Below are 19,637 nucleotides of genomic sequence, written 5' to 3'. Positions count from 1 at the left end.
TATTTTGAAATTATAAACGGGCATACCGTCAACCTTGCCAAACTCCACGAGGACAGTTACATCATGATCATTTGCCATCACACTTTCTTGTGGAAGTATCATGGTATTTTTGAGTCCTATAAAGCTCTCGAACCCACACGACACCAGTTTGCAGGGACTAGATGAATGGTGTTTTTAAATATTTAACTTAAATACCCACATGTGTAAAAACTAGTGGGTAACAGAAATTTGAATACCCAGATAGAATAGCTGATACGCAGTGATTTTAAAATGCATGGGTAAAATACCCACAACACCAAAAGCTTATCTGGAGCTCTGAATAACATTACTTTTCAAGCTAATATAGTAATTCATTTAATATACCAGTATGTTGTTCATGAAATGATTAAAGTTTAATTACCTTTCTACTCTTTTGTGGTGCTCTTCCTTTGTAATGTAGCACCTGAAAATAGTAGTTTTTCAAAAAGATACGCTAGTAGGTACATAAGGTTACATAAATTGCATACTTCGCTTACTGATTATTATAGGTATTCAATATAGCTTATTTGATCATGTGGATCATAATAACTTTCAGTTACATACATGTAGTAATATTTTAGTATAATTAAGAATAACAAACCATGTGTACACACAATGTTTAATATGCACTGTAAAATGATGTTATAGTAGTATCAGATCTGACAAAGTACTTACTGGAAGATCCTGGCATTCCATGACGGGTAGATTCTAATAAAAGAAACATATCATATGGCCCCATTACATGTTACTAACTAGTCAGTTGAACTTCTCAAACAATTAACACACTTCACTTCACCTAAAGTATATGCAGATACATGCAGAAAGAAAACTGCTGAATATTGGGTCAAAATAGCTTTCTAAACTTCTATGGCATTTTAAGTCTATGGAAAGATTAAGTATACGGTCATAAAGAAGTGAGTGAGTTTGGTTTAACACCGCTTTTAACAGTATTACAGTTACATGTATATCGCGGCTTAATGTGGGAGGAAAGCCCGAAGTGATGCAGGTCTGAGACGTTTACCACTTCGGTGAAACCCACAAGCACGGGTATGGTGCTGACAAACCTAGAACCGGGGCAAACCAGGATTCGAACCCACAATCATAGGTTTCTGGTGTGCCCAGGGGATGCAACTCTGCACAGCGAATTGCGGCGCCATAGATGAGTAGGCCACCTGAGCCCCCGGTAACAATAGTATGCAAACTTTACAGGTACAGGTGGGCTATCTGGGTTTCTGTTTCTGCTTTACTAACCTCATGATGTTCCTGTGATGATTCCTCATGGAGTAACCCCTGCAACATAATGTCAACGTCAAACTAATTCAGTTGAAAAATGTAGATTATATATAAATGACATTTTTTCTGAGGATAAATGAAATGCCTAGTTCAGACTATCCACTTCCAATTTTCTTCTGCCAATAACCATGTTTCATTCCATACAAAGAATCAGCAACAGGGCTTCATTGCTTGTCCAATATTAGGAGCCTGGACATGTCATGTAGGTTGCTGTTGTCATCATGTCACTCCTAATGGCCACATGACCAAGATGAAATAATTAGGTAATTGTCCCTAATAAGCCCCGAACATAAAGTAAAAGTATTAGCTCATATTAGGTGACATGGTTCATTTTCATTGAGTATGAATTGTTGTCACTCACCTGAAGTAGGGTCACTTGTAGGTCCAGGTCATCATCACTGAATGCATAAACCTGTAAAGAGACAATACAACATATACAGAGGTCCTTATCATATAGACAATACAACATATACAGAGGTCCTTATCATATAGACAATACAACAAATACAGAGGTCCTTATCATATAGACAATACAACATATACAGAGGTCCTTATCATATAGACAATACAACAAATACAGAGGTCCTTATCATATAGACAATACAACAAATACAGAGGTCCTTATCATATAGACAATACAACAAATACAGAGGTCCTTATCATATAGACAATACAACAAATACAGAGGTCCTTATCATATAGACAATACAACATATACAGAGGTCCTTATCATATAGACAATACAACAAATACAGAGGTCCTTATCATATAGACAATACAACAAATACAGAGGTCCTTATCATATAGACAATACAACATATACAGAGGTCCTTATCATATAGACAATACAACAAATACAGAGGTCCTTATCATATAGACAATACAACAAATACAGAGGTCCTTATCATATAGACAATACAACAAATACAGAGGTCCTTATCATATAGACAATACAACATATACAGAGGTCCTTATCATATAGACAATACAACAAATACAGAGGTCCTTATCATATAGACAATACAACAAATACAGAGGTCCTTATCATATAGACAATACAACAAATACAGAGGTCCTTATCATATAGAAAATACAACAAATACAGAGGTCCTTATCATATAGACAATACAACAAATACAGAGGTCCTTATCATATAGACAATACAACAAATACAGAGGTCCTTATCATATAGACAATACAACATATACAGAGGTCCTTATCATATAGACAATACAACAAATACAGAGGTCCTTATCATATAGACAATACAACAAATACAGAGGTCCTTATCATATAGACAATACAACAAATACAGAGGTCCTTATCATATAGACAATACAACATATACAGAGGTCCTTATCATATAGACAATACAACAAATACAGAGGTCCTTATCATATAGACAATACAACAAATACAGAGGTCCTTATCATATAGACAATACAACAAATACAGAGGTCCTTATCATATAGACAATACAACATATACAGAGGTCCTTATCATATAGACAATACAACAAATACAGAGGTCCTTATCATATAGACAATACAACATATACAGAGGTCCTTATCATATAGACAATACAACAAATACAGAGGTCCTTATCATATAGACAATACAACAAATACAGAGGTCCTTATCATATAGACAATACAACAAATACAGAGGTCCTTATCATATAGACAATACAACATATACAGAGGTCCTTATCATATAGACAATACAACAAATACAGAGGTCCTTATCATATAGACAATACAACAAATACAGAGGTCCTTATCATATAGACAATACAACAAATACAGAGGTCCTTATCATGTAGACAATACAACAAATACAGAGGTCCTTATCATATAGACAATACAACAAATACAGAGGTCCTTATCATATAGACAATACAACATATACAGAGGTCCTTATCATATAGACAATACAACAAATACAGAGGTCCTTATCATATAGACAATACAACAAATACAGAGGTCCTTATCATATAGACAATACAACATATACAGAGGTCCTTATCATATAGACAATACAACAAATACAGAGGTCCTTATCATATAGACAATACAACAAATACAGAGGTCCTTATCATATAGACAATACAACAAATACAGAGGTCCTTATCATATAGACAATACAACATATACAGAGGTCCTTATCATATAGACAATACAACAAATACAGAGGTCCTTATCATATAGACAATACAACAAATACAGAGGTCCTTATCATATAGACAATACAACAAATACAGAGGTCCTTATCATATAGAAAATACAACAAATACAGAGGTCCTTATCATATAGACAATACAACAAATACAGAGGTCCTTATCATATAGACAATACAACAAATACAGAGGTCCTTATCATATAGACAATACAACATATACAGAGGTCCTTATCATATAGACAATACAACAAATACAGAGGTCCTTATCATATAGACAATACAACAAATACAGAGGTCCTTATCATATAGACAATACAACAAATACAGAGGTCCTTATCATATAGACAATACAACATATACAGAGGTCCTTATCATATAGACAATACAACAAATACAGAGGTCCTTATCATATAGACAATACAACAAATACAGAGGTCCTTATCATATAGACAATACAACAAATACAGAGGTCCTTATCATATAGACAATACAACATATACAGAGGTCCTTATCATATAGACAATACAACAAATACAGAGGTCCTTATCATATAGACAATACAACATATACAGAGGTCCTTATCATATAGACAATACAACAAATACAGAGGTCCTTATCATATAGACAATACAACAAATACAGAGGTCCTTATCATATAGACAATACAACAAATACAGAGGTCCTTATCATATAGACAATACAACATATACAGAGGTCCTTATCATATAGACAATACAACAAATACAGAGGTCCTTATCATATAGACAATACAACAAATACAGAGGTCCTTATCATATAGACAATACAACAAATACAGAGGTCCTTATCATATAGACAATACAACAAATACAGAGGTCCTTATCATATAGACAATACAACATATACAGAGGTCCTTATCATATAGACAATACAACATATACAGAGGTCCTTATCATATAGACAATACAACAAATACAGAGGTCCTTATCATATAGACAATACAACATATACAGAGGTCCTTATCATATAGACAATACAACAAATACAGAGGTCCTTATCATATAGACAATACAACAAATACAGAGGTCCTTATCATATAGACAATACAACATATACAGAGGTCCTTATCATATAGACAATACAACAAATACAGAGGTCCTTATCATATAGACAATACAACATATACAGAGGTCCTTATCATATAGACAATACAACAAATACAGAGGTCCTTATCATATAGACAATACAACAAATACAGAGGTCCTTATCATATAGACAATACAACATATACAGAGGTCCTTATCATATAGACAATACAACAAATACAGAGGTCCTTATCATATAGACAATACAACATATACAGAGGTCCTTATCATATAGACAATACAACAAATACAGAGGTCCTTATCATATAGACAATACAACAAATACAGAGGTCCTTATCATATAGACAATACAACAAATACAGAGGTCCTTATCATATAGACAATACAACATATACAGAGGTCCTTATCATATAGACAATACAACATATACAGAGGTCCTTATCATATAGACAATACAACAAATACAGAGGTCCTTATCATATAGACAATACAACAAATACAGAGGTCCTTATCATATAGACAATACAACATATACAGAGGTCCTTATCATATAGACAATACAACAAATACAGAGGTCCTTATCATATAGACAATACAACAAATACAGAGGTCCTTATCATATAGACAATACAACAAATACAGAGGTCCTTATCATATAGACAATACAACAAATACAGAGGTCCTTATCATATAGACAATACAACAAATACAGAGGTCCTTATCATATAGACAATACAACATATACAGAGGTCCTTATCATATAGACAATACAACATATACAGAGGTCCTTATCATATAGACAATACAACAAATACAGAGGTCCTTATCATATATCTCTTATTTTGTAGGAGAAGATAGGGCTCTTATGCTACTGAACTGAGGGATTTCAGGTTAGAATTGGACCAAAGCAACCAATGTTGACAGTGTCATGTACAGTATTCGACGTAATAAGCGCCCAGAGCGCTCTCAAAATTAGAAATAGGGGGCTCTTATTAGAATATTATTTTGGTGAGTTAAAGGATAAATTTCGTGGTTTATGCTGACAGCCTGAAATGTTTATATACGACAGATATATTTTTGCAGAATTTAATTGCCCACAATTAAGGGTGCATATAACACACGAGTGCGTATTATACGTGAATAAATAAGTTTTGTGTACATTGGAAGGGGTGCTAATTGGGATTGTTCACGAGCCAATATTTTAGCAAATATCGCCGTGGGCGCTTATTAGAGATGGGCACTAATTACGTCGAATACGGTATTTACTTTTAAAGATAATTATGTCATTAAATCTGTATCTGTAAGTAATGCATCACCAAATTAATGCTTACCTCTAAATTTAATGTGAGTAGCCCAGCCTATAAATAAATACTATAGAAGAAAAAAAGTCTTCTTATTTTACATAGGTAAACAATGTAGAGTCTAAAATAAGAATGATACTCACATCCAGCTCAGGCAATCTTTGCATTTCCTGTGATTCTTCAAACTCCTGCAATCTCTAAATCTTCTGTGATTTGTCCTGATCCTGACATCTTTGAAGCTGCTGTGATTTCTCCATTACCTGAAATTAACACATGAGTAAATTGCTGATAAAGTGGGAGGATCTCCAGAATTAACGTTTTTGTTCCTATTTTTGTATTGATGCTTTACACTGCACTCAGCAACAATTCAGCCTGTTCATAAGTGAGTCTTGACAACCTAGTGGTTGATGTTATGAGCAACAATTCACCCTACTGGCATCATTGGGCTACGATGACACACAATCAACAGTCACAAAGTTTGACCACACAAACTGAGTAGTCACCCAAATCGACCAGCATAGATCAATTCTAACAGTGTCCAACCCAGACCGCGCGATTGCGCGATTGACGCTAAAAAAAAATCAAATCGCCCCTCATTAAAAACTCAAAGCGCGATCTGTCGCGCACAGTTATTTCATGTACAGTCACTTACTTTATCAGCTGTTTATCCCTACCTTTAGATTCAATACTCACTAAATCTTTAATCAATTAACGAAGAAAGACAGTTCACAGCAAACATTGTAAACAACTGTCGAAGACCGATCGACAATAACCCGGAAGTTCGAACACGAGTTATACGTCCCTTGGGTTGCTGAATAAATTATCGACAGGATTTGCATAGGAAACGAAATTTACTTTACTTTTGTATAAAGCTTTCAAAACTTTGATCAAAATTATGTTGTATGTTGTTGTTTAGTAATCAGAAACCTTTGACAAGATGTTAAAAGACAAATAAATATTCTGTATTGAATAGTTCTAGATATATTTTTGAGCATTTAGTTCGTTTTAGTTTCGTTTCTGAAATCACACAATATGAATCGCCGACTGTCATTGCAGACGATCTTTTGAATAGTGAAAATGTCGCAAAAAAAAAAATACAGACTTTTTAAATCAAAACAGTTGCTATAAAAAGACAATGATGAAACCACTGTCACTGTAATTACTTCTCAAACTGAAGGGGAAATCGATAACGGTCCTAGTGACTCAAAAAAGCAGTTCTTTATTCTGATCTGTTACACTTTTATATGATGATGTTCCAGTACATAATACAAAATAAGACATTTTTGAAGAAAACAGTTATCCCCCCTACTTTTTCAAAATCCCCCCTATTTTCTACATAATGGGGGAACAGGTCCCCCCTTGATTTTCAATTCTGGACTGGACACTGTTCTAACTCCGGACTCCAAACAGGGTAAGAATGAAGGTACATTTACCAAGTGTAACTAACCACCAGTGTAACTAAACATACCATTTTATCCAGTTCCTGTCTTAGAACTTGGTTCTGTGTCCTCAGCTCCTGAATCAAAGGGTCCTTCTCTTTCAGTTGTTCTTGCAGCACTAATACTTCAGCAGCTGCCTCCTGATTGTTTCCAGTTCCCTTCAAATATAATATACATTTTCATTGTCATACTAATGTCATAGCGACTGATTTACGACACCCATTGTCTGAAGAACATTTGATTGCAAAGGCTCATTACCCTGGATCCATGACATCTATATGCCTTGAAACATTTAATTGCTGTTATTTATAAGATGCTAATCCTAATTGTTAATCCCCAGTTTTGTGTACATCCGCCGTCTGCCATCCTGAACAGGATGTACAAGTATGTCATTGATGATTTACTGTTTACATTTATATTTATTACTTACTAAATGTCAGGTGACCTTGGCTATATAAGCCTTGGTCCAGAATGATTGAGGAAGGAGAAAAAGAAAGGTCTTACCCTTAGCCTAGCTAGGGTTAGGCTGGGTGCTCCGGGGCACCTAGACAACAAGCACTACCACCATGTGCTGACCTGGCACATAGTGTCTTTTGTATGTATATATCTACATGTATAAAGTAAAACTGTATATACTGCAAGCCATCGTCTCCAAGTTGTCACTTCCTACTGAGAACCATATGTCGGCCTCTTGCATATACGAGTATGCAAATTGTTCATTAATCAACGTCGGACCGACACGCGTTGTTACTAATTATAATAATCACAAAACAACTATACAAATTATTCTCATGTTGACGTTCCTTGAGTGAGTGAGTGAGTGAGTGAGTGAGTGAGTGAGTGAGTGAGTGTTTAAATGACAAAGATCTGATTCTGTCCTTACCTTGTGTTCTTGTTTAATCTGTTTCAGTTGATGGATGAATTCTTCTTTGAAGATATCACCATTCTAAATTCTGTTTTCTATAAAGGGTTGCCTCATCTTTAAATGAAGCAGTCTCCAAGAAAAGACATGTGTTGACTTTTGTATTCCTTTGCTCCTTAAGTTTACCAAGACTGAATAATTCCATGATATCAAGGATGAGACGATAACATCTGTCTGAGGTTGTAGCTACTGCTAGCTGAACTTTGAAACGACCACCAAAACGGTGCTGGAAAAAGGCAACAAATAGAAGATCAGAGCTCCAGATAAGCTTTTGGTGTTGTGGGTATTTTACCCATGCATTTTAAAATCATTGGGTATCAGTAATTCTATCTGCGTATTCAAATTTCTGTTACCCCACTAGTTTTTACACATGTGGGTATTTAAGTTAAATATTTAAAAACACTATTCATCTAGTCCCTGCAAACTGGTGTTGTGTGGGTTCGAGAGCTTTATGGGACTCAAAAATACCACGATACTTCCACACGAAAGTGTGATCGCAAATGATCAGGATGTAACTGTCATCGTTGAGTTTGGCAAGGTTGACGGAATGCCCTTTTATAATTTCAAAATAAGTTGCTGATTTGCTAATCGAATACGCAGGGTTACTTCACAATATTTTGATTATACGAACAAATTTTATTTTTGTTGCGTATCTGTAATGTTTGTTGCGTATTTGATACGCTTGGATTATATTTTACTGCGTATTTCTGCATTTCTGATGCATATTTCACGCAGATACGCAGCTTATCTGGAGCTCTGGAAGATTCAAAACATATTCAGTAAAAATCAACAAATGCATACATCTTAACATGCATTTCATGTCTTAAAGAATACAAGAGAAAATGTGAAAAATAATATGTACGCCAGCTGCTACACTAGCTTCAGGTGCTCAATAACATTTGGGTTTTCTAATTCGCATGTCCAATCGTTTTCCATGAGTACATGTGTTCAAAACTATGCATCACACTGATAGAATTGTAATACAGTCGTGCCTCGTTTATACGGACACTTGCGTCATTTCACAATTCGTCCGGATAAACGAAATTTCCGTATAACTGAAACCAGCTTCTTACTGGAAGAGTTACTTCCCTTCAATTATGCAACTCATGACAGATGACAAAGTCTGTCATGGAAGTTTGAACTGTCACCAATTGTCGATTTTCCTATGGTATGTCCAAATTCAGTGCCATACTTACAGGCCATACTTACACAACTTTGACCTGTGACCTCCACAGATGCCATATTTATCGAAGGGGATTACATGTACAATAAACAAGCTCATCTCAAACGTAACTCAGTGTCACTTGGTTAATTGACTTCTCACGAATCAAAGGATTACCACCAGCGGAAGTGTATTGTCCGGATAAGTGAGACAATTTTGTGTGCATTTCAGTGTTTTGTGTATGAAAATGACCATCTGGTTCCGGAAACTGAATTTCCGTATATACGGGTATATTTATAGAGTAATTATTTCGTTTTGAATGAAAATCGTCCGGGAACCGAGGTTTCCGGGATATCTGAAGTCCGTATAAGCGGGGCATGACTGTACATGACATGATCATTGAAATAATCATGGATTATTGTTATGGTACATAAGCTCATGTGTGGCCACATGGAAAATACACCATTCTCGTTCTAGCCATTATGGAGCAAACACCATAGCGGAAATTACACATCAAATCAAAGATCACGCAGATTACTGCCCCAGATCAACGTAGTCTCCTAAATTGGGATACCGAACAAACACCCCAAGTGGGAACAGACAGTAAAACTATACCAAGCCGGCAGTCGGCGGCCATCTTGGCCAGGGACTGACCCCCCAGGGCTACCCCCAAGGACAAAACCAAACTTGATAAGTGCCTTTATCATCTCCCTCTCCCCTCTATTCTTTCTAGATTACTTGGTAATTGTTGTATTTATATATTTTGTCTCTATATTCTATTGATAGTATTCACCTCAACCCTGTGTTATATTGCCATTACTTGTTTATATCAATCATGTCATCAAACACCCCCCCACCTACATCCCCCCTCACAGACTCCATCTTCACAACACCCATACACTCAGACACCCATTTCCTGGGACTCACACCCACCCACAACCAAAACCCTGTCCCCTTTGATTTCGGAATAGACCTACAAGAATTTTCTTTCAATCAACCCCACAGCAGCATCACATCCCCCAACAGTCAACTCCAAATTCCCCCCCACCCTCCCCAAACACAACAAATCAAACCCAAAACAGCCCCCAAACCCCCATCTCCAAAACCTACAAAACGACCACACCAATCCCCAACAGAATCTTCACTCACAACAAAGAAAACATGTGCCAAGCAAACACCTCCAACCACCTCAACATCTGAACAGTCTCCAGCAACAGACCAAAACAAGCACATATTACTGGCATTTTCAACAAACTCCACACCACTCAACGACACCTTTTCAAACAATAAATTCGCCCTCTGCTGAAAAAAGTACACATAACATACAAATATATAAACAGATGTGGCAGGGGGTTCAAAATCACCTTTCCTACCCAAGATACACTCAATCAAGCACGCAGACAAACAATGATAGATGGTCTAAACATAACATGACAAACACCAAAATGGCTCACATCTATACAGTGGGTAATATACATAGACCATAGGGACACACAAGAAGACATACTAGAATACATCAAAACAGCCAATCAACTCCACACACAACCCCAAATCACAGACTATAAGAGCATCAACAACAGAACTCCCATACCTGGCAGAACCACAACACAAACTATCTTCCTTACCTTCAAGAGCACCACACTACCCACACACATCATTTTCGGAGCACTAAGGTACAAAATTAATCCAATAAGAAAAAACCCACCACAATGCAACATATGTCACTCCTACAATCACACTACAGCTACTTGCCGACAACCGCCCATGTGCCAGAAATGTGGGTCCCTCAGACACGAAACCCCAGAGTGCACATGGGCGGCCTACTGCATACAATGCGAAACCGAGGGTCATACAGCCACACAAAATACTTGCCCACTCAAACAACAACACATCCTCCGGCTCAACAAACACATCAAACAGGAACACCTACCCAAACCGGCCAGAATACTACAAACATATAACAGCCTTCCAGACTACCAAGATCTATCAGACACATCCTCCTCCACATCATTACCCCCCTCCTATTCCCCCCACCCAGACCCGACCCACCCAGTCCAAACGTAAACAACTCTTTTCCACTCCAGTCCCAGTCCCAACCCACCAGACCCCCCTCCACCCAACAATCACTATCCCACCCACCCAACCAGTAAACACTGCCCCACCCCACACAGACAACTCAACTCAAGCACACCCCCCCCCAAGCAGTACCCCCATCCATAACATACAACACCCTTCCCAAGGCCACCACCCCCTTGCTACAACCAAAATAAAACCCACACATAATACAGTACCATGGTGGAGCCCTGAAATTATTCAATCTAGAAAACTCAGGAAAAAAGCTCTCAATAAGGCTAAACATGATAGAACTAAATTCCATTTGGCTCATAAACAAAGAAATCTTACTAAAGAACTAATAATGGCAACCAAAAGAAACCATTGGCAAACTTTTACATCAACCTTGAAGATGGGCAAACAAAATTCAAAAATTCTGTGGAATAAACTTAAAGCAATAAAAGGCATCGCCAAATCCTTCAACTCGCCCAACTTTCCCCTACTTAAAACAAATAAAGTAAAGGCTAATGCCATGGCCGCCCATCTTTCGACCGTAAGTAGCTCCCCCAACCACTCAAAACATATACAAGACACAATAAACACTAAACCTGCATTTCAAAACAGATCACCACTCTCACATCTCGCAATAAACAAACTTATCAACATCCACGAACTCCAAAATGCCCTAAAAAGCAAAAACACAGCCCCAGCCACTGGATTAGACAACATAAGTTACAAAATTCTAAATCATGTCCCCATCAAAATTCAAAAATTAATACTTCAACTTTATAATCAGATTTGGACTTCTGGCCACCTCCCCAAAACATGGAAAAATGCTCTAGTGGTGCCAATTCTAAAACCAGGGAAATCCCCAAATGACCCTGATTCTTACCGCCCTATCTCTCTCACATCTCATCTATGTAAAATCATGGAAACAGTAATAAACAACAGACTAAAGCATAAAATACAAAACAATAGCCTTATAAAAGAGGACCAGAGTGGCTTTACAGCAAACAGACAGACCCTAGACCATATTTTACATTTGGAACATGATGTTAGGACAGCCCAAGCACAAAAACAATACACTGTGGCCATTTTTATAGATTTTTCTAAAGCATTTGATATGGTTTGGCAACAAGGCCTAATTCAAAAATTAATAAATAAAGCAATTGATGGAAGAATTCTAAATTTCACTCATTCTTTCCTAAATAACAGAAACATAACAGTAAAATCAAACAACACCCTATCAGACCCCCACACTCTTGAAAATGGCACCCCCCAGGGAAGTATCCTGTCCCCCACCCTATTTAACCTAATGATTGATGACATATTCCCATCTACCCCAAAAAATACTACCACAGCTAAATTCGCTGATGATATATCATTTTGGTCGTCATCAACATCCATAAAACAAATTGAAAATAGAATCAAACCAACTCTTGCGAAATTAGAAAACTGGGCTTCCCAATGGGGGTTCAAAATTAACACCAAAAAAACCATCGGCATTGTCTTCAAAAAACCTTCTATGACAAATTTAACACCCAAACTTACACTCCTTAAAGAAAATATTAAATTCCTAAAAGAAGCAAAATTCCTTGGGGTCACATTTGACCAACATCTCACATGGGCTCCCCACATCAATAATGTGGTCAACTCCTGCCAAAAAGATATTAATCTAATGAGAGCCATCAGCGGCTCTCACTGGGGAGCTGACAAACAAACATTATTAAACATATACAAAACCCTTATTCAATCAAAAATAGACTATGCCGCTCCGGTTCTCCACTCTTTAACAGATAAACTGGAAAAAAAGCTCAATTCAATACAATATAAGGCCCTCAAGATAGCCCTGGGGACTAGAAATGGCACTTCCCTTAATACACTGCAAATCATCACAGGCATTACATCAATTCAACTCAAACGACATCAATCTATACTTAGTTACTGGGCTGGGGCACAACAAAACCCCATTTACAACGAAATACTCCACAAATACAAAAACTCAAGACCAGCAACCCTCAAAAAGTTCAAAAACAAGACAAAATCTCATTAAAACACACAATCTAGAACACATAACTCACTCACCCCCAGACAACACATATATTCTTGACCTTCCCCCCCCCCGAAATAGACATATCCCTAGCCAAACTACTAAACAACCATATCAAACTCACAAACATAGAAAAGGGAACAATATCACTTAATCATATCCATGACAACTGGCCGGAACATACACACATCTATACAGATGCATCATACAACAGCAAAAAACAAAAAACAGGGCTGGGTATCCATACAACACAGCCCATACAAAGCACAAAGAAATACCAATATGCAAACTACTCACATACAAACACAGCAGAGCTATTAGCCATTCTACAAGCCTATAAACAGGCAGAAACATCAAACTATAACAAAAATATCATAATTTCTGACTCACTGAATTCAATAAAACAAATAGCTGACAAATCTTCCAAATGCAGACCCGACTTAATCAAACAAATAATAAACACCCATACAAAACTCAAAACATCCAACAAATCAATAACATTAGTATGGATACCTAGCCATACAGGCATACCAGGCAACCAAATTGCAGATCAAACAGCAAAAACAGCAACTACTGACCAAACACCCACTTTACAATTTCACACAAGCAAAGCCGAGATAAAAACACTAATCAAACACAATATAATACAACAAAACTTTAGCAATAACATTCAAAAATGTAAATCCCAATGGATCAAAACACTATTCAGCAAACCAACAACAAAATGCAAAAATTACACAAACTCCATTTTAGCAGACAAAGTCATAAACAGAATACAAAGCAACCAAACCAACTTAAACGCAACCTTATACAAACAAAACAGACACACAAGCCCCAACTGCATTCACTGCAATACAATAGAAGACATAAAACATATATTCACCACCTGCAGCAAATATAAACAACAACAACAAACACTTTACAACTCTCTCCCACCCAAATACAACAATAATATAGCACTGCTATTCAAACCCGATAACCCACCAGCGACTTACCTACAAATAGCCACCTTCCTCAAAGACACCAACCTAATAGAAAAAATTTAGACCCTCCCAAACAAACTCAGCAAGTAACTTTAACATTAACAGCAAAACTCTAGATTCGGAGTCCGCGCCTCAAAATTCTATAGCGGATAGTCTACAATGACGTCCGCGCACTCAACCCATAGCGCGGATTGTCTACTCCGACGTCCGCGCCACAAACTCCTGTACCCATACTCAGTAACTCTATAGCCGCTTAACCAGCCATCCACCCATAGCCGACACAAACAAGCCCACTACCAATCACGCCGACACACAGCCTTGCCCCCACCACCCACCCCCCGCGCTAGGCCCCCGTTTTTTAACTTAGGTTACTCACACTTATCCATTACTTTTCCCCTTATAATTTATTTTATTTTATTAATAGTAGCTATACATCAGCTTAACTGATTACTTCTGTCACTCTACCTATCCTAGTAACTACACCCCAATAAACCTGGCTAATGTAGAACTTTACTATCTCTCCAAGGTTCTCTATGGCCACTAAACCCTCAACCTCTCTTCTCATTACTTTACCCCCTTTCACTTACAGTTTTTTGGGCTAGACGTTTATATTTATTCCCACTATTCTATATTTTATAAGAACCGTCTGCCCCGAGTGCGAAATAGCCAGAGGCTGAAGCGCTCGTTAAATCTCCAAATATCGATCGATCATGGAAAATAGAGTATGATATCTTACACGTGAGGTCTCTGTTGGTTTCACTGCCGCCTGGCACTGTTTCCTCCATTTATTATCTGCATTGCAAAGAATGGCTGTCTCACTTTTACCAGCTTTTGGGTGAAGGTTGGAAAATGCCTATAGAAAAAATAAAACGAAACATTATATGTGATATATCAAAAGTGCTGTAAATAAGACAGAAATGATTGTCCATCGAACTGGATTAGTGCACACATATTTTGTAAAAGATTTTTCTTAAACTGCTTTACAGTATTTGAAATTCAGGGGAGGTCGGGGGTGTTGAGGTCTTCCTGTACGATATTTGAATCTAGGAACCTTCCAAACTTGTAAAATTGGGGATGACAAGGATCCCATGCTTAATTTGGTACCAGATGTGTGTGGGGTGGATTAACACTGCATCCTTCCTATTTCCTGGAGAGGAATATTCATAAGGGAAACACGTCTGGCTAAAAAAATATAAATATGTTACCATTACTGTAGCCTTAAAATTAAGGGGTTGTTGATCTGTAGGAGAGGCCTCTGCCAGGGACATGCAGGGTGTGTCCACTGATTTGGCAGCCAAAACAGCTCCTGAAGAAATAATCATGAGATATAGCCTATATATAAAAAGAAAGTAGTAACTTATAGTTTTGTTTAATATATTTTATGTATTTTCTCTCTACTTTCATATTTAACTTTACATACACTCATCAGCATATCAAGTGTCTCCGGGCAGTCGTCTGCATCTTCTGTTTTGTACAGGTCAATGGGCGGATACAGCTTTTTTGAAAAGGGGGGGTGCACAATTAAGATCTATTTATTGTGTTTGATGGTAATTTATACAGAAATAAAGATTTTTTTCGAAATAAAAAAAAAAGGGGGGGGGGGGGGGGGGCATGAAGTTATATCTTTATTCAAAGATGAAAAATCAGAAGGAATGGGTGCATAGTCAGAAAGAAATGCGAACATTAATGACTTGTAGTGTAACTATAGAGTTCCAGATAATTTTTGTCATTAAACAATATATCACGAGACTAACCACGGTTCCGGGTAGTCCTGTGGGTACCCGGGTCCTACTCAGTACCCACCCAACCCGGGTACCCAAGTTACTCGTCCCAGCCCTACGCTCTAGTCATCAACTAGATATCATGATGCAATGTTCAAAATAAAAGAAATGGAAATCACTGAAATTTGATTTTATTAAATTGAAGTCCATGGTAGTATTTGTTGTGATTTGAATGCTTGAATTGTTGTGGGAAATAACACAAAGACTGATTAATAAAATGAGTTTGCATTATTTCATCGATGCAATATGTTAGCCCAGACTGACAGAATGCCTCGCTGTTTTCTGACGTAGAAAATACCGTGGCAATATACCATTTTTCATGACGTTTTTCCCGCTATATTCCATTGTGACAATTCGTCTTGTAGTTGAAGACTCAACAAATGTTGATATTATAAACTAATAATCACTACAAAATATGTGCTAGTTAAAAGTATTCAGTTGTAAACGACCGTTTTTTGAACGAAGGTGCAACAGGATAACTCCTTAGCTTGGCTCCGTCTCTACATGTCTGTAGTTGTCGCAGCGCGCATTGATCCGGGAACCAGACCGGAAGCGACAATTTGGACCGTCGCTTATATCATTTCAAAAGGAGAGTTATTGCCCTTTGGAACAAAAAGATCAAGCTCCTTCCCAGCGCGTGACACCTTCATTACACTCTCCGTATTAGAGTGCTCCGTGAACGGGCTATCGCTGTGAGGAGCTTGCAAAAAGATCGCCCATTGATTATATCCATGATCACACTCCGTCGCAGTGGAACTCTGGGTAGACTGGTTCCCGGATCCTCCGCTTGGTGTCGCTGCACAGTCTAGGTAGGAGAGTGATTAGACTGGTTCCCGTTCGTTCCTGCGACAGACTGGAACGACCGGTATTGGGTAAAACAATCTTCACCTTGACGTTACGGTAAACTGGTTTAGCGCCTTTGCTGGTTATATAGACAGTAACATAGTCAAGACAAGATGGCGACTAATGTGTCGTCTGTCAACAGTAACATAGAAATTGCAAATATTTTGGATCGGGCGAACAGGTACCAATCTTGTAATTTTTTCCAATTAAAGGCTAAACAACGTGATGCTATTTTGGCATGTGCATCAAGGGGTGTTTTGGTGTTCTACCGACTGGTTACGGCAAAACTGTTGTGATACAGTGAACGATTCCGCCAGCACCAGTGGTTGTGAATCCACTAAATGCGATTCTCGAAGAGCAGCACAATCGCCTCCGTAGCCACAGTGTAATAATTATAAATAAATGTATGTTTCATGTTTGGAAAATAGTGCTATTTAATATGTAAACCTCCTGAAAGGGCGATACCTTGACGTGGTCAGGAGGCTTAATTCTCTTTGACTTTGATATGGTCGTAAGGGAAGACCAAAATCGCCTTGTTGTAGTGATTATTTTATTGCACATTTTGTTAAACGTTTTCTATAAATAAACATATCTTAGTGTACTGTGTCCCATTATCCCCATCCCATATTCAAATTTCAGATCAGTCACATTATTGTTGATGAGGCGCATTGTGTCATATCATGGGGGAAATCTAACTTTCGACCAGCCTTTCTCAAAGTAGGGGATTTACGTGCAATCCTTAGAGCCCAGTATGAAATTCAGCAGGCTTTGTGCATAGTGACTCCTCTAATTGCAGCTGAAACTCCTGGCAGGTGAAATTTGCAATCAAAATAGATTTATAAACAAAACAGTATACACCAGCGAGGTATGGATACACTTTGTTGATACCCAATTTATGAAAACTTGACATGTTTCGGAAACATTTCCCTAATCTCTATTAAATCTATTTAATAGTATCCCAACTAACATTTAGTACATTGAGTCATTTGATAACACTGATGTAGACATGGAGATTAAGTATAGCCATGGACTTGTATAACTTGTATATATAGGTCTGTGGTTTTGCATACAATGAAGCAACCTATAATCTAAAGGGCATCAACATTACTTACAAGGGTCAAAAGGGAAAATACCTCCCAAAAGGGTTATAGATTATTTGTTATTAGACTTTCTGCACATGGTTGACCACTGGACAAAAATGATGTTTTCCATGTACATTTTAGTTCAATAGTTTCACACATACATACATATGAATTTAAAAATATTCTTAATGCTATTGGAAATGTGAAGTACATCCAAAGTAGTAGTACTAGTACAGTATACTGTCATCTTAAGAAGAAAATTAACACCACAAATCAGAAATCTTTCAATATATTTTCGAATATACACACTACAACATGTACAATCTACAGTATGGTTTGATAAGCTAAGGCAATTCATGCAGCGAAGCACTTTGACAATTACAGATAATCATGACGTGACAAATCCCAAATTTGTGATAATAATCACATTTGTTAGTGAAATCATAGAAAAAATTGCTTACTTTTCTTATTCTCCATTCACCAATGTTTAGAAAACATATTGTTCTTAAATGCCAAGTTTAGTATGACAAATGGAAACGTAAAAACAATTTACAAACAGTCTTTTAAGTGTCAGTGCATATGTAATAGTCCATGCAACATATAATTGACAACACGGCAGTTTCATACAGAATTTCTCAGAAACTTAAATTGTCTTGCGTAAGAACTTCATGATAATCTGTTCAGAAGGTAAATTCATAAGAGATTCATCGTCCTCCATTTAAAACAAAAACACTGCCGTGTCAATATTTGCACGAAATTAGTCAAAGAATACATTGACATCCCATAGCCGTTATGTTGGTACCAATACTCACCTCCATTACTTGGAAAACTACAATTGTCCAGAGCTAAATAGCTTCGCCAAATGCATTTTGACAGCCGCCATCTTGTTGTAGCAGACGATGTGTCATGGTGGGCGATACCGGTCCTCGCACCTTTGATTGAAAAGCGGAACAAGTGCAGCGACACCAAGCGGAGGATCCGGGAACGAGTCTAGAGAGTGATCCCACTCTCCTACCCAGAGTTCCATGCGGCCGGCAGCCAGGGTGCCGTTGTACAAAACAACCTTAGCGCTAAGGTTAGTTTTAACCTTAGGCGTTTACTAAGGTTGACCCCCTGTTGCATGAAACTACCTTAAGCTAAGGTAGCCTTAGTTAAGGTGAAAATTGTAAGGTTGGTCAGACCCAACCTTAGCCACGCTAAGGTTGATACTTCATTGAATTAGCAATATTAGTCGTCTGCAGATGCGAGCAGGGGAGATAACTCTTAACCCTAACTACGGACATAATTGAGTCTCCCACACTAAAGAGTTTAACCTTAGTTTAGGTTGCCGCTCAGTATCCTGTCCACGTTAAGTGAGTGAGTGAGTATGGTTTTACGCCGCTTTTAGCAATATTCCAGCAATATCACGGCGGGGGACACCAGAAATGGGCTTCACACATTGTACCCAT

At 37.5% G+C, this 19,637-nt stretch overlaps 1 protein-coding gene and 1 long non-coding RNA gene across 2 annotated transcripts; both read right to left on the bottom strand.

Moving 5' to 3' along the window:
- Nucleotides 1-1,076: 1,076 nt before the first annotated feature.
- LOC125383560 lies at nt 1,077-6,402 on the bottom strand. Its single transcript, XR_007222808.1, has 3 exons — nt 6,019-6,402; nt 1,673-1,723; nt 1,077-1,308 (listed from the first exon to the last, which is right to left on the bottom strand). It is a non-coding gene; the product is annotated as an uncharacterized LOC125383560 (long non-coding RNA).
- Nucleotides 6,403-7,943: 1,541 nt separating this feature from the next.
- LOC124122828 lies at nt 7,944-19,110 on the bottom strand. Its single transcript, XM_046485973.2, has 4 exons — nt 19,002-19,110; nt 15,689-15,789; nt 15,220-15,336; nt 7,944-8,462 (listed from the first exon to the last, which is right to left on the bottom strand). The coding sequence occupies exons 2-4, from the start codon at nt 15,749-15,751 to the stop codon at nt 8,253-8,255; spliced, it is 390 nt and encodes a 129-aa protein (XP_046341929.2). The 5' UTR covers nt 15,752-15,789; nt 19,002-19,110; the 3' UTR covers nt 7,944-8,252.
- Between the last annotated feature and the right edge of the window lie 527 nt (nt 19,111-19,637).

The sequence above is a fragment of the Haliotis rufescens genome, unplaced genomic scaffold (genome assembly GCF_023055435.1).
Source record: "Haliotis rufescens isolate VD_foot unplaced genomic scaffold, xgHalRufe1.0.p SCAF_24, whole genome shotgun sequence".
Classification (NCBI taxonomy): Eukaryota; Metazoa; Mollusca; class Gastropoda; order Lepetellida; family Haliotidae; genus Haliotis; species Haliotis rufescens.
This window is presented reverse-complemented; position numbering and strand designations above follow the sequence as displayed.

Coding starts and splice junctions, on each gene's coding strand:
- LOC124122828 (XM_046485973.2), bottom strand. CDS start 15,751: ATGTCCCTGGCAGAGGCCTCTCCTACAGATCAACAACCCCTTAATTTT. Junction 15,337..15,688: donor ATTTTAAGGCTACAGTAATG/GTAACATATTTA, acceptor TTTTTTCTATAG/GCATTTTCCAACCTTCACCC. Junction 8,463..15,219: donor AACCAACAGAGACCTCACGT/GTAAGATATCAT, acceptor GCCTTTTTCCAG/CACCGTTTTGGTGGTCGTTT.